This window comes from Megascapheus bottae, chromosome 18 (assembly GCF_031878675.1).
Source record: "Megascapheus bottae isolate mThoBot1 chromosome 18, mThoBot2.hap1, whole genome shotgun sequence".
NCBI lineage: Eukaryota > Metazoa > Chordata > Mammalia > Rodentia > Geomyidae > Megascapheus > Megascapheus bottae.
In genome coordinates, this window is record NC_143526.1 from 29,664,876 (window position 1) to 29,692,601 (window position 27,726).

The 27,726-nt window shown below is 43.5% G+C and overlaps 1 protein-coding gene across 1 annotated transcript; it reads left to right on the forward strand.

The window, feature by feature from the left end:
- Nucleotides 1-315: 315 nt before the first annotated feature.
- Nucleotides 316-25,865, forward strand: Mapre1 (microtubule associated protein RP/EB family member 1). Its single transcript, XM_090352178.1, is given in 10 exon segments — nt 316-345; nt 5,504-5,627; nt 13,458-13,603; nt 14,930-15,137; nt 21,229-21,293; nt 21,295-21,351; nt 22,728-22,749; nt 22,752-22,793; nt 22,796-22,878; nt 24,097-25,865. Coding segments are annotated over 9 exon segments (801 nt in total). The 5' UTR covers nt 316-345; nt 5,504-5,506; the 3' UTR covers nt 24,154-25,865.
- Nucleotides 25,866-27,726: the final 1,861 nt, after the last annotated feature.

A 27,726-nucleotide genomic window follows, 5' to 3' on the forward strand; every position in this document is an offset into this window, starting at 1 on the left:
TTTGAACGAGACGGAGACGGAACCTGAGCCGGGCACGGGTAGTGGACGCGGTTCCGCGGAGAGCCGGTGAGTCGACTAGCGGGCCTCGGGCGGCAGCTGTGGAGTCGGCACTGCGGGCGCGGGCCGGGTAGACCCTGTGGGCAGCTGCTCCACACATCGACGCCGCTCAGGCCGGGTGGGGGGAAGGGCGGGGCCGTGACCCAGCGCGCGGCCTGGCCTGGGGGGGCGCCGGTTCCTCCCTGCCGGGGGGGGGGCGGGCCTTAGGGCCGGAAGTGCGCGCTGCTGCCGGGTGGCGTGGGGGCTCGTAGGCCGTGGGGTGTGGAGCTCGCCCTGTCGCGGCGCCAGGTCCTCCGGCGGCTGGACCGCGGAGGGGGTGGGGCGTGGGGGGTGTGGGCCCTGGGCGAGGTGTGTGCTGGGAGGGTGGGTGGGATGGGGGCCCCGGGCGCCGTGTGTGTCTGTCTGTCCTGGGCCCTCGAAGAGGTGGGCCTTGCGGAAGCTCAGACCCTGAACGTGGGGAGAAGGTGTTTGCCTGCAGTCCCGAGTTCCATTGATCGGTAACCGGCTTTCCGACCTTGGGGCGGTGTTTGCACTCTCTGGGCCCTCAGCCTCCTCATCTGGAAAGTGGGGCCGGCACCATATAAAGCCAGCGTTTTGGACTCCTTTTTGTTTAGAGAGGGCTTGTGGCACCCTCCTTGTTAAGTGCTGCCTTTACCCCCGGGAGTAGGCAGGCAAAGACTTGCTCTCTGGAGTCTGCCTGTGGGGAGAGAGCTAGGAAATAACAAAATGAATACATGGACAAGACCGTTTTTTTTTTTTGTAATTACTGGGAAGACTATACGACCAGGCCGGTATCAGCCGGGGTTTTCCCTGCTTTTGTTTTTTAGCTGCCCTCAGGTGCTGCAGGGCAGAGCCAGAGCTTTGTCCCTTGTGAAGATGGGGATTCTGAGGCCCCTGGAGGGAAGTTAGGTCAGGTCTGGCATCCACCTTTTGATGGGATGTCTCTCAAATAATCAAGATAGCCCCTTGCTAATTAGCACTTGTGTGTTAGGCATTGTGTTAGATCTTGATGTGACATTATATCTTACACTCTTTCTAAGAGATGGTATCTTCATTTTATTTTATTTTTATTTTTTTGCAGTGCTAGGGATCTGCCCCAGGGCTTCTCACATTTTGGGTAAAGTCCTCAGTCCATCTTCATTTTATTGAGACAACGCTAAGATGGAGCCACGAAGTGACCTATCTTTTGCTGCCCAGCCAGTGACTGGACCCTCATGTGTACTTCTAGAATCCAGACGGCTAACTTCTAAATTATGCTTTCTCCTGCAGGTCCAGAACTAGAAAGCACCCTTTGTTGTGGAGTGTCAAACTTACATAACACAGTTTGTGGTACACAAGGAAGGGTGGGATACAGTATACTTTTCAGTTATGGGTTTTCACTTTGATTCTTATTAATCTTCATTATTTTGTGCGTAAGATTACGTTTTGCCCATTTTATGGGTGAGCCATTAGCAAATCAGAAAAAAAAAAGGTGTTGTAGCCAAGTCATATAGCTCTTCTTGGTGGTATTTTCCCTCTTCCAGGATGATTCTTGAGATAAAAGCCAGCACTGAATTAAAATGAATTAGTAAGCCAGCTAGTAGAGCTGGTAAAGAGAGAACTGGGTAGGTAAAAGAAGGTAATTTTTCAAGGCGGATGAAACGTGTATGAAAGAGCCCTGCAAGGGTGAGGTTTGTGTGGTCCTGGATTTTTGCTTGAGGCCAAGCAGTTGAATTCTTACTGAAGAAGGATGAGTGGCAGCTGTCGCTCTGGGAACTATGCTGTGTTTTGACTGCCCAGAAGAGCCAATTAATTGGTTGAGTCAGTGGATGTTTATTGCATAGTCACAGGATGCCTAATTTCAAGTATTTAGTGGCTACAAAGTTTGTGTGGCACATGGGACCGAGTATTAATGTACTACTAATGAAAGTTGAAAATTATATGATGGTGAAAGGCCATTAACATTTTCTGAGTGAGGGTGTGGTTAGGAGACACGTGGCTGTACCATGCTCAAATTTTATGGCAGCATGACACACAAAATACCGAACATATACATGAATATCGCTAAGCTAGATTGGAAGTGCTCAGCTTGAGACCATACTTTTTTTTATTTGGAGTTTTCTCTGTGGTACTTGATAACAGCATTCTGTACACAGTACAAGTTTCATTGATTTGTTCATTCAGGGATTTTAAAACGGGAGAGACATTTGGTCTAATTTGTGATTCAGAAGATTCTTTCTGGCTGATGTGTAAAAACAGATGGAGCTTGTGAGACTAATTTGAGGATTTGTATTGGATCTCGATGAGAGATGGTATGGCAGGTCTCAGGCACTGTTTTTGGCCCTGGAGATAGGATGAATGAGAGACAGTCTCTGCTCTGGACATGGTTGTTTATTTGCTCTAATGCTAAGTATTTTATGTACCTTCTCGTTTAAAGTTTATTCATAATCCTTTTTAGTGTTACACTGAAGTAACCCTAAGTTGAGTATACTGAATTGTAGTAAATTGTCCCAAGTTCACACATTGAGATGGCCTTATTTAAACCCAAGTGCTCAGCTTGGTCTGAAATTCTTAGTTTTCTGTTGAGTGGATTGCCTGTGAGCCCAAATCTGGTCTGGGGGTAGTTTAGAAATGAATCGATATAGCCCGTTGCCTGTGGCTCATGCCTGTAATCCTAGCTACTCATGATGCTGAGATCTGAGAATTGTGGTTTGAAGCCAGCCCAGGCAGAAAAGTTTGTGAGACTCTTGTGTCTAATAAGCTACTCAGAAAAAGCTGCACTAACTTTGAACACATAGTTCAGGGATGGTGCTCAGGGCTTGAGTTCAAGCTCCAGGACTGACTGGCAAAAACAAAGAAAAAGAAGAATTGATATGCTAGCACTGTAGTAATACCAGTCATAGGAGTCTGAATGAAGTGCTTTGGAAATGGATTAATTTCTTAGTGGAATCAGGAACTGTATTGTATTGGTTTCTTACATAGCATGTTTTTGTCAAGTGATTTTAGAAATGTAAGTGTTGATGGTTTGCTTTCTGAAAAAAGTTAGATTTTTTTTTTTTTGCCCGTCTTGGGGCTTGAACTCAGGGCCTGAGCATTGTTCTTGGACATTTCTGCTTAAGACTAGTGCCACAGTGCTACTTCCAGCTCTTTTCTTTTTCTTCCTCTCCCTTCTTTCCTCCCTTCCTCCTTTTCCTTCCTTCTTTCTTCCTTCCTTCTTTCTTTTTTCCTTTCTTTCTTTCTTTTTTCCTTTCTTTCTTTCTTTTTTCCTTTCTTTCTTTTTTCCTTCCTTTCTTTCTCTCTTTCTTTCTTTCTTTCTTTCTTTCTTTCTTTCTTTCTTCCTTCCTTCCTTCCTTCCTTCCTTCCTTCCTTCCTTCCTTCCTTCCTTTTTTGCCAGTCCAGTGGCTTGAGCTCAGGGCCTGAACATTGTCCTTGGGCTTTCCTCAAGGCCAGTGCTCTACCACTTGAGTCATAGCACAACTTACAGCTTTTCTATGTGTGTGGTACTGAGAAATTGAGCCTGGGTCTTAGTGCATGCTAGGCAAGCACTCTGTCACTAGGCTATGTGCCTGGTCCTGGTAGATAATTTTTTTTTTCTGACACTTTTTTTTCCTTCTGTGCTGGTACTAGGGCTTTGTGCTCTCCCTGTCAGACTTTTTTTTTTTTTTTTTTGATAGTCCTGCCCTTGAACTCAGGGCCTAGGTACTGTCCCTGAGCTTCTTTTGCTCAAGGCTAACATCCTACCACTTGAGCCACAGCAACACTTCTGGCTTTTTTTCTTTGCATGGTACTGAGGAATCGAACCCAGGGCTTCATGCATGTTAGGAAAGCACTAGGCCACTTTTCCAGCCTGTCAGACTTCTTACCACTAGAATGTGAGCTCTAAGCTAATCTTAGCTGCTCAGGAGGCTAAAATCTGCGTATTGAGATTCAAAACGAGGAGAAAAGTCCACGAAACTTTTTTTTTTTTTGTGAGTGTGATGCTTGAACTCAGGATCTGGGCACTGTCCCAGAGCTCTTTTGCTCAGGACTAGAGCTTTACCACTTTGAGCCACAGTTTCCTTCCTGTTTTTGAATGGTTAATTGGAGATAAGAATCTCACAGGGACTTTCCTTCCCAGGCTGGCTTTGAACCACAGTCATCAGATCTCAGCCTCCTTAGTAGCTAGGTATATAGGTGTGACTCTATAGTACTGTCCCCACCCCCCTTTTTTTTTAAAACCAGTCCTGGGGCTTGAATTCAGGGCTTGGGCACTGTCTTAGCTTTCTCAAGGCCACAGCACCACTTTTGCCATTTTCTGTGTATGTGGTGCTGAGGAATTGAACCCAAGGCTTTGTACATGCTAGGCAAGCAGTTACTCTACCACTAGGCTAAACTCCTAGCCCTTCCATGAGACTCTTATCTCCAATTAACTACCTAAAAACTGGACTTGGTGCTGTGACTCAAAGTGGTATAGTTCTAGCTTTGAGCAAAAGAATTCAGGGCCTGAGTTAAAGCCCCACCAACCTTCACCCCACAAAAACAACCAAAAAACAGTGTGAGCTCTAGATTGGCACTTTGTCTCTCTTATTTGTCTGTTCCACTGTCCCTAGAACAGTGAGGCCTAGAAAATAACTGTTCCCTCATGTAAGGGACTGCACTGGTGTTCATAGATGATGATGATATTCACATTTCTTACTGTTTTTTTAATTAGTTATGGGGCTTGAACTTGGCCTGGACACTGTACCTGAGCCTCTTTGTGGTCAAGGCGAGTGTTCTACTATTTGAGCCACAGTGCTACTTCCGGCTTTTAAGTGATTAACTGGAGATTAATTTAGTCTCATGGGGATTTTTCTGCCTGGGCTGGCTTTGAACCACAGTCCTCAAATCTCAGCCTCCTGATTATAGGCATGAACCACCGGCTTCCACGAGGGACTGCCTGGCCAGGGACTTAAGGTTTTATAAAGGAAATATTCTTGTTTGTGCATCAACTTTTTTTTTTTTTTTGCCAGTCCTGGGCTTGAGCTCAGGGCCTGAGCACTGTCCTTGGACTTTCTCAAGGCTAGAGCTCTACCACTTGAGCCTCAGCACCACTTCTGGCTTTTTTCTACGTATGTGGTACCAAGGAATCAAACCCGGGTCTTCATGCATGCTAGGCAAGCACTTTAACCACTAGGCCAAACTCCCGGTCCGTGCATCAACTTCTTATACAGCACTCATCCTTAGTATCTCCTGTAGTTTATAATTTCATATCACTCATAAACTGGGGCCTCAACTTTAGGTTGGGTGATGTTGGACAATTTATTTCAGGCCATCTTCATGCATGGAAGTCTTCTAGGCTTATACTTGGTGACTCTGTCTTGGTTTCTTGCATGGAGGCCAGTTTTAAAAATTGAGTGTTCCCACAGATTCGTTCTTGAGCCTGTGTATTGCTTGCCCTCCCTTGTAGGTGCAGCTGTTACACAGTCTTTTCTGTTTTTCTCACATGTAGAAGATGGCAGTGAATGTATACTCAACCTCAGTAACCAGTGATAACCTAAGTCGACATGACATGCTGGCCTGGATCAATGAGTCTCTACAGTTGAATCTGACAAAGATTGAACAGTTGTGCTCAGGTAAGAGAAATTCATTTGTCCACGTTTGTAGGGAAGCCTACTGTTTTCTTTGGGAATCTTGAAGCCCATATCTTAACTGAAGAACCACCTAGACACAATGCTGCTGCTTCTCAGCCCTATCTGCTTTATTTTCTAGAAGGAGCTATGCTTAAAAAGATTCTCTGGCCTATGTGTCTACTCACTTCTGCTGCAAAGACTTCAGCCTGAGGCTCAGCCTCAGCTATACTCTATTCTTGCACAGTCAGATTTCAAATGCTTTGAGGACTGTAATTTTGATGTGTTCTGATTTAATAATAATAACTTATTTTGATTTATTTTTCTTTGCTGTGGATTGAATCCAGAGTCTCACATAATAAGCAAATGCTGTACCATTGAAAAGAATCCCTAGCCCTAGTTTTTTTTTTTTGCTAGTCCTGGAGCTTAAACTCAGGGTGTGAGCACTGTCCTTGGGCTTTTTCAAGGCTAGGGTTCTACCACTTGAGCTACAGCACCATTTCCAGCTTTTCCTGTGTAAGAGGTTCTGAGGAATCAAACCCAGGGCTTCATACGTGCTAGGCAGGCTCTCTAGTACTAGGCCACACTCCCATCCCCCACTAGTTTTTTTTTTGGGGGGGGGGGTTGGTCATGGGGCTTGAACTCTGGGTCTGGTTGCTGTCCCTGAGCTCTTCAGCTCAAGGCTACCTCCCTATCCCTTGAGCCACAGCGCCACTTCCCAATTTGTAGTAGTTAATTGGAGATGAGAGAGACTCAGGGCTTGCTGGTGGCTCATGCCTCTAATTCTTGCTACTCAGGAGGCTGAGATTTGAGGATCACACTTCAAAGCCAGCCTGGGCACTAAACAACCTGAGATTCTTATCTCCAATTGACTACTAGAAAATGGGAAATAGTGCCCTAGCTCCAGGAGTAGGGTGGTAGCCTTGAGCTGAAGAGCTCAATGACAGTGCCCAGGCCCAGAGTTCAAGCCCCATCACCCACCAAAAAAAAAAAAAAAGAGAGATCTCACGGGTCTTTAGTACCCAAGGTAGACACCTACTTAACTACTTGAGAGGCTATCTTTTAATCTTTTATTTGCTTGTATTATTTCCCTTGTGAAGTGTAATAACTGTTTTACAGTTAAGATGTTCAAATGGAGGCTCCCTATGAAGATATACATTAAAACTTTTTCAAGAACCCAGTTTTTTGGACCGGAGTTTGGCCTAATGGTATATAGTACTTGCTTAGCATGTACGAAGACTTAGGTCAGATTCCTTGGTACCACATAGAAAAAGCCGAAAGTGATGCTGGTGTAGCTCAAGTGTAGAGCTCTAGCCTTGAGAAAGCCCAAGGACAGTGCTTAGGTCCCTGGAGTTCAAGCTTCAGGACTGGCCAAAAAAAAAAAATCCAGTTTTGTTTTTTTTTTGGTGTGCGTGTGTGTGTATGTGTGTTTTGGAACTGTGGTCCTTGCATTCTAACTTTCCTTTTTATTTTTTGCTCAAGACTTGTGCTCTACCACTTGAGACATACTTCCACTTCTACCTTTTTGCTGGCTGATTGGAAATAAGTGTCTCACAAGAGTTTTCTGCTAGGGTTGGCTTTAAACTATGATCCACAGATCCTTAGTCTCCTGAATAGTTAGAATTATAGATTTGAACTAATTGCACCCCAGTAAGAATCCGTTTCTTAAGTCCTGTTTTCTTTGTCTTAACAGGTAATTAGCCGTAGGTTTGTGCTGCTGTTCTCCCCATTTTCTTATAGTTTCCTCAAAATTCATCTTGTTTCCATTTATCTAAGGCCTTTAAAGCATTTATTTGCCTTGTGATCTGTGACTAATTGGAGGTAAGGTCATCCTTGTCTTCATTGGAGGTAACTTTTCACCAATAGTTTCTTCCTAGAGTTACTTTCCTCTTCCTATAAATATACTCTAGAATATATCTCTAGTTAATTGGAAAACCCTATCGTTTCCTGTGTAAGTCTGGCTCCAGGTTTATCTCACTCAGGCAGGAATTTTCATGGACAGACCTGGGCATAAAGATGTTTCTGTCTGTTCTGAGCCATATATGAATATGACTTAGACATATCTTTGGTATTAGAGTTCCTCATGTGTAAACTAGAGCAGTTGTACCTGCCCCATCTGTTCTGTTGTGTGAGGCTTCCTTGTAGTAATAATAGCTCTTAGGTAGTTTTTGATGGTGTGACAGACCTTGTAGGTGAATAGAGATCTCTGGAGGGCACACATCTTACAGATAGGAGCACAGCCTGATTTTGGAGCCTGGATCTTTCTGACCACATGACCCACATACTTTTTCTTTTTTTGTTGGTCCTGGGGCTTTGAACTTGGGGCCTGGGTGCTATCCCTGAGGTTTTGTTCTCAAGGCTGATCCTGTACCACCGAACCATAGCTCCACTTCCAGTTTTCTGGTGTTTAAATGGAGATATGAGTCTCATGGACTTAAATGTCCTGCTGGCTTTGGACTTTAATCCTAAATCTCTGCCTCTGAGTAACTGCGATTACACACGGGAGCCCTCCCAGCTTAGCTGCATGTGTTTCACTTCTGTTCTTCCTATTATGAGACCACACGGAAGGAGCTGCATGCAGACTGCCCAAGAAAGGCTTGTGAAGTTAGAGAGAAAAGGGGCTTCCTTGGCTCCCTGTGCTTCTTAAGGCCAAGGAAAATTTCTGTATTTCCAGCACTAGTGCCTGATCCTTGTTTTGCTTCTGATAGAGTGTTAAGAAGACCAGAGGGTTTTTTTTTCCCCCAAAATAGTAACAGGTTCTTAGGAGAGGTCCTTGTCAATGTGCTGGCTGCCTGTGAAGTGGATACATTTTGTCAACATCATGAATTTCCTGCCCCTAAACTGTAAGAAGCCTTTGCTTGCTTCTGATAGCAAGGAAAGGTGAGGCTGTCCCACCGTTCTCATTCCATAGTTGTATTTTGGGAAGATAATGACCAAAGAAAACAGAATGACTTCGATTGATGAGTGATTGTGTTTGTTAAAAAGACAGCTGGTTGTCTCTGTCCTATTGTAGTACTATAATTTTATTTTAATTCTATTTTTTTTTTTTTTTTTTTTGCCAGTCCTGGGCTTGAGCTCAGGGCCTGAACACTGTCCTTGGACTTTCTCAAGGCTAGAGCTCTACCACTTGAGCCTCAGCACCACTTCTGGCTTTTTTCTATGTATGTGGTACCGAGGAATCGAACCCGGGTCTTCATGCATGCTAGGCAAGCACTTTAACCACTAGGCCAAACTCCCGGCCCCTTCAATTCTATTTGTTTACGTGAGAAAAGCATCTTTTTTTGTCAAAGTAGTTTGCTTCTATTCTGAAAGTTAATCTTTAAAGATTTTTTTTTTTTGCTAGTACTAGGGCTTAAACTCAGGGTCTGGGCACTATCTTTAGGCTTTCTCAAGGATAGAGCTCTACCCCTTTGAGCCACAGTACCACTTCTGGCTTTTTCTGTGTATGTGGTACCAGGGAATTGAGATTTTTTTTTTTTTTTTTTGCCAGTCCTGGGCATGAATTCAAAGCCTGAGCACTGTCCTTGGACTTTCTCAAGGCTAGAGCTCTACCACTTGAGCCTCAGCACCACTTCCAGCTTTTTCTGTATATGTGGTACCAAAGAATCGAACCCGGGTCTTTGTGCATGCTAGGCAAGCACTTTAACCACTAGGCCAAACTCCCGGCCCCTCTCTCTTTCTTTTTTTGCCAGCCTTGGGGCTTGGACTCAGGACCTGACACTGTCCTTGAACTTTCTCAAGGCTAGGGCTCTACCCCTTGAGTCACAGCACTTCTGGCTTCTTCTGTGCATGTGGTACCAAGGAATCGAACCTGTCTTCGGGTATGTTAGACAAGCACTCTACCACTAGGCCACGCTCTTGGTACCTCACTTCCCGTTTTCTAGTGATTAATTGGAGCTAAGAGTCTCATGGACTTTTTAGTATCTGGGCTGGCTTTGAACCCTGAGCCTCAGGTATCAGTCTCCTGAGTAACTAGAATTACAGGTGTGAGCTACTACACCAGGTGTTTTTTTTTAATCCCCTGGGGCTTGAACTCAGGGCTTGAGCACTGTCCTTGGACTTTCTCAAGGCTAGAGCTCTACCACTTGAGCCACAGCACCATCTCCAGCTTTTTCTATATATGTGGTACTGAGAAATTGAACCCGGGACTTTGTGCATGCTAGCAAGCACTCTACCACTAGGTCAAACTCCTGGCCCTTACAGACTTTTTCTATCCAGGCTGGCTTTGAACTGCAATCTTTAGATCTGAGCCTCCTGAATAGCTAGGATTACAAGTGTGAACTTCCAGCGCACAGTTTGAGAGAGTTGTGCTCCATTAGAGAGAATTATTTTTTCTGAAAAGTTCCTGCTTTAGCCAGGCTGCTTGGTATTTTAAAATTATATGTTATTTAGTTGCATACATCCTTTTCCTGAGCACTTTAAAGCTTGCTGTTAGAGGGCTGGGAGTTTGGCCTGTTGGTTCATGCCCCAGAACTGGCAAAAACCAAACAAACAAAAAAAAAACTTGCTGTTAGAAGCTCCCTGAATTTTAATTCCATCCTGTTAATTAAGTTACATCCTTTTGCCAATATAAACCTGAGCTCAGCTACTCCAAGCAGATGGACAGGGCCAGATAGGTTGGGGATAAAAAGGGAGCATCCTGCCTGATCTGTTGACTTGCCAGAGTTCTGGCTGTTGGTACACTCGTCTGTTGAAGTAACTTTGCCTTGCTGAGTTCCTTTTGAGTTGGTGTGCTTATTTTTAGACACCCCAACATCCCGAGCTATTTCTAACATTTGTTTGCTTGTATTTTTCTAGTGGTGATACTAGTGGTAGAATTTGGACTTGTCTTCTATCAAGAAACATAAGAGTAATAAAATATTTCGTAGAGACATTTGCTGACATTTGTAAACACTAGCTATTCAAGAGGCTTAGCTACTCAAGACAGCAGTGATCTGAAGAACAAGGCTCGAAGCCATCCTGAGCAGAAAAGTCTCCATGAGATTCTTATCTCTAGTAAACAACTTAGAAAAGGCTGGAAGTGGCACCTTGGCTCAGAGCAATAGCCTTGAGCAAAAGAGCTCAGGGACAGTACCCAGGCCCTGAGTTCAAGCCCCACAGCTACTCCCCTCCCCCCAAACAAACGAACAAAAAAATACCAAAGAGGCTGTGAGATCTGAGAATCATGGTTCAAAGCCACCTGGGGTATAGAAGTCTTACCAGACTCATACCTCCAGTTGGCCATCAAAGAACTAAAGGTGGAAGTGTGGCTCAAGTTGTAGAACTCGAGCCTTAAGGGAAAAAACAAAACCTAAGCAAGTGCAAACTACAGCAAGTTTTTTTTTTTTTTTTTTTTTTTGGGTCCGTCCTTGGACTTGAACTCTGGGCCTGGGCATTGTCCCAGATCTTTTCAGCTCAAGGCTACCACCCTACCCCTTGAGCCACAGCACCACTTCCTTCTGGTTTTCTGATGGTTAATTGGAGATCAGTGTGCTATGGACTGCCCAGGCTGGCTTTGAACTGTGATCCTCAGATCTCAGCCTCCTAAGTAGCTAGGATTGCAGGCGTGAGCAAATATTTTAAGTGTTTAAGTGAAGCTAATGTATATAAAAGTCTAATCACAAATTCCTAAATTTTGAGCTAAACCTCACTTACTTAATTTTTTTGTCCAGTCCCAGGGCTTGAATTTAGGGCCTGACTCTGTCTCCGAGCTTCTTTTTTGCTCATGGGTAGCACTCCACCACTTGAGCCACAGTGACATTTCCAGCTTTTTCTGAGTATGTGGTACCAAGGAATCCAACCTAGGGTTTCAGGCATGCTAGGTGAGCACTCTGCCACTAGGCTACACTCCTGGCCCTGGTAGATAATTTTTTCTGACACTTTTTTTCCTTCTATGCTGGTATCAGGGCTTTGTGCTTTCCCTGTCAGACGTTTTTTTTTGTCTCTTTTTTTTGACACTTTTGTCCTTGAACTCAGGGTCTGCGTACTGTCTCTGAGCTTTTGCTCAAGTCTAGCACACTAGCACTTGAGCCACAGGGCCACTTCTGGCTTTTTTTTGGTACTAAGGAATAGAACCCAGGGCTTTAAACATACTAGGCAAGCACTCTATAACTGAGCTCTATTCCCAGCCCTAAACCTCATTATTTACAGTTATTCCAGTTACAAGGTGATTCCACTGGCAAATTTTCTACAGAAATTATTCCTGTGTTGAAAGGTTTTTGTTTTTTTTTTGGTGTGTCATGAGGCTTGAACTCCCTGGGCGCTGTCCCTGAGCTCTTTAGCTCAAGGCTACTGGCCTACCTCTGGGCCTGGGAATTGTCCCTGAGCTCTTTAGCTCAAGGTTATCGCCCTACTCTTGAGCCAAGCCCCACTTCCCATTTTCTAGTCTTTTAGAGGTTAATTGGAGATTAGAGTGTCAGGTCCTTTTGTGTCGGGCTGGCTTTGAACCTTGATTCTCAGATCTCAGCCTCCTGAGTTGCTAAGATTATAGGGGTGAGCCCCCGTGTCTGGCCTGTGTTGAAAGTTGTAAAAATTCAACAGTAGTGTTTTGTGTTAAAGTTGTGCTGCACACAAAAACAGGGAGAAACTGTCAGGTGCTGGTGGCTCATGCCTGTAATCCTAACTGTTCATGAGGCTCAGATCTCAGGATCAAAGTTGGAATCCATTCCAGGCAGAAAATTTCCTGAGACTCTTATCTCTAGTTAATAAGCAAAAATTGGAAGTGTAGCTCAAGTGGTAAAGCACTGGCCTTGAGTTAAAAAAAACACCCAGGGGCTGGGAGTTTGGCCTAGTGGTAGAATGCTTGCCTAGCACGCATGAAGACCCAGGTTTGATTCTTTGGTACCGCATACATAGAAAGAAGCCAGAACTGGTGCTGTGGCTCAAGTGGTAGAGCTCTAGCCTTGAGAAAGTCCAAGGACAGTGCTCAGGCCCTGAGTTCAAGCCTCAGGACTGACAAAACAAAACAAAACAAAAACACCCAGGAGGACCAGGAGTGTGGCCCAGTGATAGAGTGCCTGCCTTGCATGCATGAAGCCCTGGGTTCAATTCCTTGGTACCACATACATGGAAAAAAACCAGAAGTGGTATTGTGGCACAGGCACAAGTGGTAGAGTGCTAGCCTTGAGAAAGCCCAAGTACAGTGGCTCCGCCCTGAGTTCAAGCCCCAGGACTGGCAAAAAAACCCCAAAACAAACAAAAAACAGCAGCTCAGGAAGTGCTCAGACTCCTGAGCACAGGAGGAGTATATGTGTTGTGTGTTGTGTGTTGTGTGTGTGTGTTGTGTGTGTCTGTAAATATTTATGTATATGGACCAATTCCTGAGTCTCACTTTGTGTTATTGTTACTATTTATTATGTTCTTAAAGCTTTTTTTCATTGTTACTATAAAGGTGATTTACAGAGGGCTTACAGTTATATGTCAGGTAATGAGTACATTTACTTTTGAACATGTCATCCCTCCCCTTAATCTCTCCTACTCTTTCCCTAATGGCCCCTCTACCCAGTTGTATATTTTATTTTCAGTATTTTTTTTTTTTCTAATCTTCAGCCTTGAACTCAGGGCCTGAGCTCTGTCCTTGGGTTTTCTCAAGGCTAGAGCTTTCTATGTATATGGTACTGAGGTACTGACCCAGGTCTTCATGCATGCTAGGCAAGCCCTCTACCACTAGGCCAAACTCCTGGCCTATATATTTAATTTTTAACATAACTTTGAATTCAAATGATAATGAAGCTTTTGGTTTTTGTAGGTTCACTTTATAAATTTTTAAATTGTATTTGGCATAAATAGGTTTGAGTCAGCATGCTTCTTTAGTAGTAACATTTAGTGACACTGTTTATTGTATTATTGTTCATGTAGGTGCTGCCTATTGTCAGTTTATGGACATGCTATTCCCTGGCTCTATTGCCTTGAAGAAAGTGAAATTCCAAGCTAAGTTAGAACATGAATATATCCAGAACTTCAAAATACTACAAGCAGGTTTTAAGAGAATGGGTGTTGACAAAGTAAGTATATTTTATTCCTTCAGATAGGTTTAATTATTCTTTTTCTCTTTTGTGCCTATTTTGGTTCTTGCTGGGTGTCTTAGTCAGGGTCTCTTGCTTTCTTTAAGGTTTTCATAATTCAATGTAGATGTGTTTGGTTGGTTTGTGCTATAGATTCCCTACTTCATGTATGGGACTTAAGATGATGAAGCTACATGGTGGATGTATTCTTTTTTTGAGATAGTATCTTGGGCTAATATAGCCCAGGCTGACCTCATATTTGATCTTCCTTCCTTGATCTCTTGAATACAGGGATTATAGGCATTCAGTACTGTGCATAGACATAGATTTTTTTTCTTTGTAGATGTGATACTTGTATCACATCTTAAAATGTGTGGCTTATGTACATCTTTTTTTCCAATCATGGAGCTTGAACTTGGGGTGTGGGCACTGTACTTGAGCTTTTTTGTGTAAGGCCTAACACTACCATTTTGAGCCACAGTGCCACTTCTGGTTTTCTGGCGGTTAATTGGAGATGAGAATCTCAAAGACTTTCTTGCCTGGACTGGCTTGGAACTGCCAGCCTCAGATTTCAGCCTCCTGAGTAGCTACAATTATAGGTGTGAGCCACTAGTGTCTAGAATGTATGTGACTTATATGATGATGCTTGTTCCTGTTTCATTTCAGATTTCTTTCATAAATTTGAAATATTAGACAGTTATTGGAACTTGTCTTTTTTTTTTTCTTTCTTTTTTGCCTGACTTGGGCCTTGAACTCTGGGCCTGGGCTCTGTCCTTACGCTCTTTTTCTCATTTAGCATTCTATCACTTGAGTTATAGTACCACTTATGGTTTTTTCTGTGACTAGTTGGAGATAAGAGTTTCATGGAATTCAGTGAAGTCCTGAGCTGGCTTTGAACCAGGATCCTCAGAGCTCAGCCTCCTGAGTAGCTAGAATTTTAGATGTGAGTCACTGGCGCCCAGCAGAACTTACTATTTTAACATTTTATTTATTTATTTATTTATTTATTTATTTATTTATTTATTTATGCATGCATGCATGCATGCATACATGCCAGTCCTGGGGACTGAACTAAGGGCTTGAGCACTGTCCTGAGGCTTTTCCTCAAGGCTAGTGCTCTACCACTTGAGCCACAGCCTCACTTCCGGCTTTTCTGAGGAATCAAACCTGGGTCCTTGTGAAAGCTAGTCAAGCACTCTACCAGTAGGCCAAACTCTTGGCCCCCTATTTTAACTTTTCTTCCTTTGACAAAGCTCTGTGCTGATTTGACCTGTAGATAGGTTTGATGCTTGCTTTAAGCTAAATAGCCTTGATTTTTCTTTGCAGATAATTCCTGTGGATAAATTAGTAAAAGGAAAGTTTCAGGACAATTTTGAGTTTGTCCAGTGGTTTAAGAAATTTTTTGATGCGAACTATGATGGTAAAGACTATGATCCTGTAGCTGCCAGACAAGGTCAAGAAACTGCTGTGGCTCCTGCCCTTGTTGCTCCAGCTCTGAATAAACCCAAGAAACCTCTGGGCTCTAGCGGTGCAGGTAAAAATAAAAACAACACCCTCATAAGTCTCTCATATCCTTCAGGAAATAACTTTTTTTTTTCCTTCTGTATCTCCTTAGTTTATCCTGTCATACTAAAATAAATCCTTGCTAAAACTTTACAAAAACTGAACCAAAAACATCCCTTCCTGACCTCATTTTCAGTAACTCCTGGTAATTTCATTTATTCAACATTGAATCAGAATATTTTTGGCTTGGCTTACTGTCAGGGCCTTGTACATGGTAGAGGAGTGATCTAATACTGAGCTATATACCTCCAGCCTTTAATTAAAGGGATTTTGCTTTTTGTTTTTGATATTGCATCTTGAACTCAGCCTTGTATTCTTGAACTTGAGCTGTTTGCTCATGGTTGGTGCTCTACCACTTGGGCCACATCTCCAGTTCTGGCTTTTTGAAGGTTAATCGTTAATTGGAGTCTCACTAACAGTTCTCACATCTGAGCCTCCCTAGTAGCTAGGATTATAGGCATGAGTCGTTTACACTAGCTTAATCAAGTTTTTGAGCAGTCAATGGTTTGGGAATCTCCACAGGATAATCCCAGGTATGTGGAAAGAACATGGCTTCTATTTTATCACAAGGCAGATCTGTACTTGTTCTTTGTAGCTCTTGGTGTCCATTAGCTTCTGTGTAACATTTTCAGAACAGGAAATTTATTACTTTCCACAAAAGTTGCTCTTGAGCTCACATAATTGGCATAATTGAGCTCACATATGCAGAAAATAAGGGCACGTCAGAACTTTAGGAAGGTAAGTATTAATTAAGCTTGAATTCTGAAGAAGTCTGTAGAACTCAGGAACCATTCAATGCTGTCTGCATCATCAGTCTGTAGAACAGTTCAGCTCAGTCTGGCTTCCCTGTCTACCCTAGAGGTTTAGCTGGTGAGCAGCTATAGCTTGCTATGATGCTAGCAAAATCTAGGAGGCAGAGTGAGGCGATTTTCAGGAGATATTGGTTTGATAGGTTTTCCAAGATGTGTTTATAGTAGTATATTTATGGGATATGGTCATGTTGGGACAAGATTGGTGCTCTATCAGTCTCATTGCTCCTTTTCCAGATAGCGTCCCAGAGTTCCCTGAGAGAGAGCGCGATGAATCTGGTAGAGAGAATAGATGATTACAGAGAGGGATGGGGGGAGAAGAGGATCACAACAAAAAATTGGAAATGTTATTCACGTGCTATACTGTTCACCTGTTTAAAGTTTTTTGTTTTTGTTGTTTATTTTGGTGGGTCATGGGGCTTGAACTTGGCCTGGGTGCTATCCCAGAGCTCTTCAGCTCAAGGCTACCATTCTACCCTTGAGCTAAGCCCTATTTCCCCTTTTCTAGAGGTTAATTGGAGTTAAGAGTCTCAGGTCCTTTTGTGCCTGGGCTGGCTTTGAATGTTGATCCTCAGATCTCAGCTTCTGGAGTAGCTAGGATTACAGGCATGAGCCACCACGCCCGGCTTTTTAAAGTTTTTGTATTTATTTAGTCTATTCAAGGAGTTATCATCACCACAATTTTAGAGTATTTACATAACCTAAAAAGAACCTCTTTTTGTTGTTGTTGTTCTATTGAAGTCACTACTCATTTTCGCCTAACTTCTTTCTTTTTCCTGTCTGGAGAAACCACTTACCTATTTTCTGTCTGTGGATTTTCCTATTCTGAATATTTTGTATAAGTAATATCATAAGGTACAAGGTCTTAGCTTGCATTTGTGGTCTTTGTGTCTGGATTCTTTTATTCATTGTATTGTTTTTAAGTTTTAAGACTGCTGTACCATTTATTAGCACTTTTTTTTTTTTGCCAGTTCTGAGACTTGAACTCAGGGCCTGAGTGCTGTCCTTGGGCTTTCTCAAGGCTAGAGCTCCACCCCTTGAGCCACAGCACCATTTCCACTTTTTATGTCTTAGTGCCCGCTAAGCAAGTACTCTACCACTAGGCCAAACTCCTGGCCCCAGTACTTCATTTTTATTGGAAAGTAATATTCCATTGTATGTCTATACCTCATTTTAGTTGCTCATCAGTTGATGGTCATTTGAGATGTTTTTGCTTTTTGGTTCTCATGTTTTGAAGATTCATGCAGTTTCTATGTGGACATATTTTCATTTCTATACATATTATGAAGTAGAATTCTTGGGTCAAACCTTTTGCAGAGCTAACCCTTTGAAAAGAGCCACAATTTTCCACAGGGACTGAACTATTGACAATACCGTGATAGCATATGATGGTTCTATAGATACTGTATACTTTTTTTTTTTTTTGCCAGTCCTGGGGCTTGAACTCAGGGCTTGAGCACTGTCCTAGGGCTTTCTCAAGGCTAGAGCTCTACCACTTGAGCCATAGCACCACTTCTAGCTTTTTTTTTAGATATGTGGTACCAAAGAATCAAACCTGGCTCTTAGAGCATGCTAGGCAAACATTCTTAACATTAGGCCAAACTCCTGGCCCCACTTTTATTCATTTAGTTGTTTAGAATGTCAACTGTTTAAGTAACCTTTACATTCCATATTTTAGATGCTGATAGCCGTTGAGTAGAGACTTGTAATAAACATTTTGTCTTCAGGAGAAAAATACCAAAGAGAACTATCCAGAGAAAGCATCTGCTACTACTGTAGGTGTATTGGGAAGATTAGACATTTCTTTTCTTTTTTTTTGATCTGTCATGGGGTGTGAACTCAGGCTTGTGTGCTATTCCTAAGGTTTTGAGCTTTTTTTGCTCAAGGGTAACGTTCTACCACTTTAAGCCACAGTGCCACTTCTAGTTATCTGGTGGTTAATTGGAGATAAGAGTCTCGTGGACTTCCTTGCCTAGGCTGGCTTCAAACCATGATTGTAAGATCTCACTGTAAGTAACTAGGATCACAGGCCTGAGCTACCAGTGCCTGGTTTAAGATTAGTTATTTCTGAATATGGCATAGCATACATAGTTTACAGAATAATTGCTAGATGACAAAGTAGAGTTAGGAATGACACTTTTATTTAGGTAGCCCATTTGTAATTACTCAAAAAAATTTCTTTTGGTGCCAGTCCTAGAGCTTGAACTCAGGGACTGGGCGCTGTCCCTGAGCTTCTTTTGCTCAAGGCTAACACTCTTCCACTTGAACCATAGCTCCATTTCCAGTTTTTTGGTATTTAATTTGATGTAAGACTCTCATAGACTTTACTTGCCTAGGCTAGCTTCTAACCGAGATCCTCAGATCTCAGCCTCCTGAGTAGCTAAGATGACAGGTGTGAGCCACCAGCACCTGGCTTTTTTTTTTTTTTTTCCTTTCTTGATGCTGCTAGGTAGGTCCTCTTATACCACTTGTGCCATTCCTTCAGTGCTATTGTTGATTATTTTAATTTCTAGCTTCAAGTACTGAGAGAAGTTCCAGTCTATGTGATTCTTTCCTTTTCCTTCCCTTCCTTTCTTTTCTTTTTTCTTTTTTTGTCAGTTGTGGGACTTGAACTCTGGGCCTGGGTGTTGTCCCTGAGCTCTTCAACTTAGGGCTACGGCCCTACCCTTTGAGCCACAGCTCCACTTCCAGTTTTCTAGTGGTTAATTGGAGATGCAGACTTTAGTGCCTGGGCTGGCTTTGAACTTCTGTCCTCAGCCTCCTTAGTAGCTAGGATTACAGGTATGAGCCATCTCACCCGGCATTATTGTTATTATTGCCAGTACTGGGGCTTTCCTCAGGGCCTGAGCACTGTCCTTAGATTTTCCTCAAGGCTAGTGCTCTACCACTCGAGCCACAGTACCACTTCTGGCTTTTTTTTTTTGTCCATTGTGGGACTTGAACTCTGGGCTTTGGTGTTGTTCCTGAGCTGTATAGCTCAAGGCTACTGCCCTACCCCTTGAGCCACATCACCACTTCTGGTTTTCTGGTGGTTAATTGTAGATAAGCGTCTCAAGGACTTTAGTGCCTGGGCTGGCTTTGAACTGTGGTCCTCAGATCTTGGCTCCAGAGTAACTAGGATTACAGGCCTGAGCCACCACACCTGGCTCAACTTCTGGCTTTTCTTTTCTTTTTTTTTTTTGCGGGTACCTTTTGGGGGGAGACAATGTTCCCTCTTCCTTTGTTTTCCTCCAGTTTCTTCTTCCCATCCCTGTCTACAAGTTGCATAGTTCAATTTTTACATAGTGTTCACTGAATACCACTGCTGCATTTGTTCAAACTTTGTACCTCCATTTCTTTTTCTTTTTTTTCTTTTTTCTTTCTTTTTTTTGTGGGTCATGGGGCTTGAACTTGGCCTGGGCACTGTCCCTGAGCTCTTCAGCTCAAGGCTAATGCTCTAGCCCTGGGCCTGGGCATTGTCCCTGAACTCTTCAGCTCAAGGCTATCAGCTTACCCTTGAGCCAAGCCCCACTTCCTGTTTTCTAGAGTTTAATTGGAGATAAGCATTTCAGGTTCTTTTGTGTCTAGCTGGCCTCGAACCTTGATCCTCAGATCTCAGTCTCCTGAGTAGCTAGGATTATAGGTGTGAGCCACCTCACCGGGCTTGTCCCTCCATTTCTGCGTCCCCTCTTTAACCCCCCCTGAAAGAGTAAAAAGAATAAACAAGCCGGACAAGGTGGCTCAAGGTTCAAATAAACGGGGAAATGGGGCTTGGTTCAAAGGTAGGGCGGTAGTCTTGAGCTGAAATGCTCACCATTCAAAGCCAACCGGGGCATGAAAGTCTGTGAGACTCCAGAAGTTTAGCCACCAGAAAACGGGGGGTGGGTAGAGTGGACAGTGCCCAGGCCGAGTTCAAGACCCCACAACCGACCTCCCTCCCCCCCAAAAAAAGGCTGCTTCAGTCCTGCTCTCGAGGATAAAGATCCTTCCTTCCTTCCTTCCTTCCTTCCCTCCCTCCCTCCCTCCCTCCCTCTCTCCCTCCCTCTCTCTCCCTCTCTCTCCCTCTCTCTCCCTCTCTCTCCCCTCTCTTCCCTCTCTCTCCCTCTCTCTCCCTCTCTCCCTCTCTCTCCCTCTCTCTTCTCTCTCTCTCTCTCTCCCTCTCTCTCCCTCTCTCTCCCTCTCTCTCCCTCTCTCTCCCTCTCTCCCTCTCTCCTCTCTCCCTCTCTCCCTCCCTCCCTCCCTCCCTCCCTCCCTCCCCTCCCTCCCTCCCTCCCTCCCTCCCTCCCTCCCTCCCTCCCTCCCTCCCTCTCTCTCTCTCTCTCTCTCTCTCCTCTCTCTCTCTCTCTCTCTCTCTCTCTCTCTCTCATCCTGATCTTGGGACTTGATTTATTGGAGATAGTCTTGGGGTCCTCCGGCCCAGATCTCAAGCTCCTGAGTTGTTAGGATTATAGATAAGAGCCAGTGGCACCTGACAAAAACCACTTTTTTCCTTGTGCTTTCTCTCGAGGCTAGAGCTCTACCACTTGAGCCACAGCACCATTCTAGCTTTTTTCTGTGTATATGGTACTGAGGAATTGAACCCAGGTCTTCATGTATGCTAGCAAGAACTCTACCACTAGGCCAAACTCCCAGCCCATGCTTCCAGTTCTTAAAAACAAAAACAAAGAGCCAGTGGCTCATGCCTGTAATCGTAGCTACTCTGGAGGCTGAGATCTGAGGATCAAGGTTCAAAGCCAGCCCAGGCTCTGCAAAGCTGAGAAACTTTTCCTCTTCAATTCATCACTAGAAAATGGGAAGTCGGGCTGTGGCTCAAGGGTAGGGCGATAGCCTTGAGCTGAAGAGCTCAAGGACAATGCCCAGGCCCAGGGTAGGAGGGTAGCTTTGAGCTGAACGAGCTCAAGGACAGTACCAAGCCCAGTGTTCAAGAGCCATGACCCACAAAATCAAAAAACAAACCCAGTTTATTTTTTCTTTTGAGATAAGATTATTTCATGTAACCCATGCTGGCCTACTAGTCAAGATCCTCTTGCCTCAGCCCCTCCTGCCTCCCCTTCTTCCTTATCCCTGCCCGCTGTGGGATAAGAACGTGGGTCTTTCATGCATGCCTTGGCAAGCACTCTACACTAGGCCAAACTCACGGCCCCCAAAACCACTTTTGACAAATGGGTATTGTCAGCTTGCATGCCAGGGCTTTCTAGCATTTTGCTGAATCCCTTGTCATCTTGTGGATTTCTGTTTGTTTTTGAAATGTCTCTTAATGTTTAATCCTCTCAGCTCCACCAAGGCCCATTTCAACACAGAGACCTACTGCGACTCCTAAGGCTGGACCAGGGGTGGTTGCGAAAGAATCCTGGTGTGGGCAACGGGGATGATGAAGCAGCCGAATTGATGCAGCAGGTGGGCACCTTCTGTGTCCAGGATGTGTCATTGTGGGTCTTCCAGTGCTTCAGGATCAGGGAGGATTTCCCCCACTGAGTAGGCCTTGCCTCATAGCTCTAGTGTGGGAGCAAACCTGGTGGGATGGCCAAACGTCAGGTGTTTCTGTGTTTTCTTTTCTTTTCTTTTTTTTTTTTTTTTTTTTTTTGCCAGTTCTGGCTTGAATTCAGGTCTGAGCACTGTCCTTGGACTTTCTCAAGGCAAGAGCTCTACCATTTGAGCCTCAGCCCCACTTCTGGCTTTTTTCTATGTAGTGTGGTACTGAGGAATCGAACCTGGGTCTTCGTGCATGCTAGGCAAGCACTCTACCACTAGGCCAAACTCCCGGCCCTTCTGTGTTCTTTTGATTCTAGTGTGACAGAAGCTTCATGTCTGTCTGGAAACCAGTTGTAAATAAAGCCCTTTAAGATGTTTTTGTGATGATGTCAAGTTTCTGGGATCTATAATATCAAAGCTAAAGCAGGGTTACTGAGTAACTTGAGTGTGTATCACACCAACCATCCTAGTATGTTTGGCTTCAAAGCATAAGCTAGTTACTGCTGTGCCGAATGGGAATTGAGGTTGTTTGACTTAACTGAAGTATATACAAGGTTCTCTTTTACTCAGCATTGACAATTGCTAATTATTCAATGTAATTACTCTGGGTAAGTTGCTGCTAAACATTAGGGAGATTACCATAGGGAGATTACTAAGGCATGAAGACATGACCTGTATCTAGAAGTACAGCTGAGGAAGATTTATTATGGCCAACCTATGATCCAGTTCCAGGTGAGGATTATGAAAGTGCTGGGTTGTGGGTTCTATTTCTTTTTTTTTTGTGCCAGTCCTGGCCTGGAGCTCAGGGCCTGAGCACTATCCTTGGACTTTCTCAAGACTAGAGCTCTACCACTTGAGCCTCAGCACCATTCCAGATTTTTCTATGTATGTTGGTACCGAGGAATTGAACCCGGTCTTTGAACCCGGGTCTTCGTGCATGCTAGGCAAGCATTCTACCACTAGGCCAAACTCACAGCCCTGCGGGTTCTATTTCTGTATTGTCCCAGGCTTCTTTAATTTTTTTTCTCTTGCCCTTTTTCGGTTTTTGAGAGTTACTAAAATGTTTTGATATATAGTCTTACAGTCTTCCCTTTCCTGGAAGCAGTTATAGATAGTCAGGGTTGCCCTGAGCTGCATACACTTGTTTAACTGGGACTGGATGAAGATGACCAATGTTAAACTGAACTGGGTTTCTGTCTGTGTTTGAGTTTAATCAAAGACCATATATTTTGGGCTAAAAGGTTTGTGTGATAGCGATAAACTAATGTCAGGTATCTCATCCTTTTTAATGTTTTATGCAGGTCAAAGTATGAAAACTTACTGTTGAGATTTGGAGAAAGAGAGAGACTTCTACTTCGGAAAGCTAAGGACATTGAATTGATTTGCCAGGAGAATGAGGGGGAAAATGACCCTGTATTGCAGAGGATTGTAGACATTCTGTATGCCACAGATGTAAGTGTTCACATAAAGATATTTTCTTTATCTTTTTAAAAATAATTGAGTTATAATAAACAACACGTATTGTAAGCTTGCATTTAGTGACATGAGATCAGATAAACTATAACCATTTCTAAAAATTTTGAGCATCAGGCACTGGTGGCTCCCATTTACAATCTTAGCTAGTCAGGAGGCTAAGATCTGAGGACTGAGGTTCAGAGTCAGCCTATGCAGACAAATCTGGGAGAATCTTACCTCCAGTAAGTCAGCAAAAAGCTGAAAGTGGAGATATGAGAGAGAACCAGCAAAAGCTAGAAGAGAAAGGGTGGCTCAAGTGGTAGAGCACCAGTTGAGAGCACAAACCACTGTGCCAGCACATGCGTATGCACTATCCCTCACACATATACTTAAGAAGCAAGTGTACTGTCCAAAAAATAAGTACTAGTCATTTGTTATGTGTGATATGTGCTTGAGACAAATACCCAGTTGGGGAGGCTTTTTTTTTTTGGAACTTGAACTCAGGGCCCGAGCACTGTCCTTGAGCTTTCAAAAGGCTAGACCTCTACCAGTTGAACCACAGGCTTTTTCTTTTCTTTTTTTATGTTGGTCGTGATAGTTGAACTCTGGGACTGGGCACTGTCCCTGAGCTCTTTAGCTCAGAACTACCACCCTACCCCTTGAGCCACAGTGCTACTTCTGGTTTTCTAGTGGTTAGTTGGAGATAAGAATCTCATGGACTTTAGGGGCCGGGAGTTTGGCCTAGTGGTTAAAGTGCTTGCCTAGCATGCATGAAGACCGGGATTCAATTCCTCGGTACCACATACATAGAAAAAAAGCCAGAAGTGGTGCTGAGGCTCAAGTGGTAGAGCTCTAGCCTTGAGAAAGTCCAAGGACAGGGCTCAGGCCCTGAGCTCAAGCCCAGGACAGGCAAAAAAAAAAAAAAAAAAGAGTCTCATGGACTTCAGTGCTTGGGCTGGCTTTGAGCCGCCATCCTCAAATCTCAGCCTCTTGAGTAGCTAGGATTACAGGTGTGAGCCACTGTGCCCAGTGCTTCTGGCTTTCTCTATGTATGTGGTACCAAGGAATCGAACTCCCAGTGCATGCTAGGCAAGCACTCTACCACTAGGCCAAGCTACTGGCCTGGGGAGGCTTTAAGTATGAGGAAAATGAGTCACAGTACAAGCCAGCCATATTCATAGTTGAGTAAGTTTTCTCCTTGCATTTTTGTTTCAGGAAGGCTTTGTGATACCTGATGAAGGGGGCCCACAGGAAGAGCAAGAAGAGTATTAACAGCCTGGACCAGCAGATCAGCATTGAATTCTTCACTCAAATCATGTGCTTAACTGTAAAATACTCCCTTTTATTATTCCTAGAGGATTCACTGGTTTCTTTTCATAAGCAAAAAGTACCTCTTCTTAAAAGTGCACTTTGCAGAAGTTTCACTCCTTTTCCAATAAGTTGAGTTAGGAGCTTATACCTTGTAGCAGAAGCAGTATTAACATCTAGTTGGTTCACCTGGGAACAGAGAGGCTGACCATGGGACTCAGTGTGTAGATACTGGTCACACTGATTGCTGAAGAAGGTGTTTGGTGGAACACTGAGGTGACACCCTCAGTAGAGACATGTAAAGACTGAATTGAATTTTAAGCTAATGTGAAATCTTGGCAAAGAACGTTTTAATAAATAAATGCCTTAAGAGTATTTAAAAATATGCTTCCATATTTCAAAATAGAAAATTTAATATGACAGGAGATACTATGTGTCTGACTTGTGTCTGGGAAGGAGGGGCCAGACTTTGGGACCTTTGGAGCCTGCTGTCTCAGGCCTTTACAGGGCTGCTTGACTCCTCACAAGGCCACATCTTTGGCCTCAAAGTGAAGTTTAAAAAATTGCTCTGTAAGGTCATTTTGTATCATCGGCCAGATGCATCCTTGCTATAAGCAAGTGGCACGGTTGCCTGGGTGAATAGTGTGTTTCAGCCCTGAGATGGTTTGAGATAAAGACCCAGATTTTCATTGAGCAGTCCTCTGATTTTTCCAGCAATCCTTGAAATTGCTTTGTATTATGTTTTCTTTTCTTTCTTTCTTTTTTGGAAATGAGATAGATTAAAATTAAAAAAAAAAAAACAAAAAACTGGGCCTAACAACTACTTTTGGGGACTTGCCCACATCTCTGGGATTCAAATGGGGAGTTGCGTCCCATTTTACTGGTTTTTAAGTTTACATTGAACATGTTTCTCTTCTCTGCTCCCTTTGTCCACTGGGGGCTCCTCTTTGGCTCCTTCCTTTTGCTGCTTAGTGTTGGAAGTACAGCAGGCAGGTGATCATGCTGCAAGTTCTTGCCGGACCTCTGGCAAAGGGAGTGATCATTGACGGCCATCGTTACCTTGGGATCTACAAGGCTGGGGTGTTTTCCATATCTGCTGTTCACAGCTCTCCACTGTTATCTGGATACTTTGCCAGTGCACTAATCTCTTTGGAGATAAAATTCACTAGTGTGTTACTAAATGTCAATTTTATTTTGCAGAAAATACAGTACTGTGTCTGAATTAATTATTAATATTTAAAAGATTTCATTCCTCTCCCTCATTTGCTTTGCCCATGGCCTGCCTAGTCAGTCCCTTTGTTTGGCAGAATTCTGCAAAATGTGTTTCACCCACTACTGAGATTGTTCGGTCCCTGATGTGTTTGTATTGATTTGTTTCTGGTGGTAGCTTGTCCTAAAATGTGTGTAGAAAGCAAGGTATTTTATGATAAAATTGTTGTGTAGTGCATGCTTTGTGTGGAATTCAGAGGGAAACCCAGATTCATTGATTAACAATGCCAAAAATGCAAGTAACCAGCCATTGTTGAAAGGACAGTGGTGCTCTTTCTCTTTTGTGGCCTTTTAGACTTATGTTGCCCGAAAATTCCATTTTATTGGGAACCCATTTTCCACCTGGTCTTTCCTGACAGGGTTTTTTTCTACTTTAAACAGTTTTTAAATAAAATTCTGTATTTCAAGAGTGTTATGTCTTCTGAAATTTGTCTTGGCCTGACTATAGACATTTAGGTTCTAGTAGTTTAAGTACCTATGCTTTTTATTGTTGTTGTTGGTCCTGGGGCTTAAACTCAGGGCCTGGGCACTGTCCCTGAGTTCTTTTGCTTGAGGCTAGTGCTTTACCACTTTGAACCATAGCACCACTTATAGTTTTCTGATGATTAATCGGATATGAGTGTCATGGACTTTACTTCCTGGGCTAGCTTTGAACCTGATCCTCAGATATCGCCTCTTGAGTTGCTAAGATTACAGCCATGAGTCACCAGAGCCCAGCATATGCTTTTTCTTAAACAAGGACTAACAACATTTTTTCCCTCAAGTATGCTCTGCTTTTCTCTCTCTCTCTCTCTCTCTCTCTCTCTCTCTCTCTCTCTCTCTCTCTCTCTCTCTCTCTGTCTCTCTCTTTCTCTCTCTCTGTCTGTCTCTTTCTCTCTCTTTTTTTTGTCAGTCATGGGGCACTGTCCCTGAGCTCTTCAGTTCAAGGCCTACCCCTGGAGCACAGCCCCACTTCCAATTTTCTAGTCATTAAGTAGAGATAAGAGTTTCTCAGTCTTTAGTGCCCAGGCTGACATTGAACCTTGATCCTCAGATCTCAGCCTCCTGAGTAGCTAAGGTTACAAGCATGAGCCACCGCACCCAGCTCAAGTTTGCGTTCTTCTTTTTTTCACATTGAACTTCTCAGCCACCTGCTGTTTAAATTTGCTGCCAGCCTGCCATTTCTTCTTTAGCAATGCAGCAGAACAGTACTTTGTGATGACCATAGTTAACCAAAATGTTTTGTTTTTCCTGACAGTAGGTTTTGAGGGTAATTAGCACAAACTCAATTTATAAGAAAAATTGACACCATTTTTTCTTCCTTTATGAAGTGTTATAGCTTTACAAATGGATTCAAAAGGTGACTCATTGCTGTTTTCAGTGTGAAATAAAGTTAAATGGAAAGTAATTTTGTGTATCATTTTAGAGTCCTTAGCCATTATTCTGGGCACTGGAAATCCAATTTGATTTTGGCAGGATTGTTTTTGCATTATTTTCTCTGGAAGTTAATGGTATTATGATACCTTCCTTAAAATGTAAACCTAACTTGAGAAGGAACAAGAAAATAACTTCAGGAACCAGGCAGTGGCTCACACCTGTAATCCTAGCTACTCAGGAGGCTGAGATCTGAGGATCAGGGTTCAAAGCCAGCCTAGGCACAAAAGAACCTGAGACTCATCTCCAATTAACCTCTAGAAAAGGGAAGTGGGGCTTGGCTCAAGGGTAGGCTGATAGCATTCAGCTGAAGAGTTCAGGATAGTGCCCAGGCTGAGTTCAAGCCCCATGATCCCCCGTACCCCCCCCCAAAAAAATAACTTTAGGAGGATATGGAGTTTGCAAAAACACTGTTGGGTACTCTCAGCTGAGATGTTACTTGGTAAGAAGTAAAACTGATACTGTGTCTGTGACCTTAGCCTATTTAGACCTTGCTCCTTTGTGTGAGTGTGTGTGTGTTGGTGTGTTTGTTTTGGGGTTTGAAACCAAACCAGAGCTTTTTTCTTTGTGGGGGGCGTCATGGGGCTTGAACTCTGGGTCTGGACGCTGTTCCTGAGCTCTTCAGCTCAAGGCTACCACCCTACCCCCGTTAGTCTGAGCCCCACTTCCCCTTTGCTAGTGGTTATTGGAGATAAGAGTCTCATTCTTTAGTGTCCAGGCTGACTTTGAACCTTGATCCTCAGATCTCAGCCTCCTGAGAAGCTAGGATTACAGGTGAGAGCCACTGCGCCTGGCCCCTGAGCTCTTTTTGTTCAAGACCAGCACTTTGAGCCACAGTAATGCTTCTGGTTATCT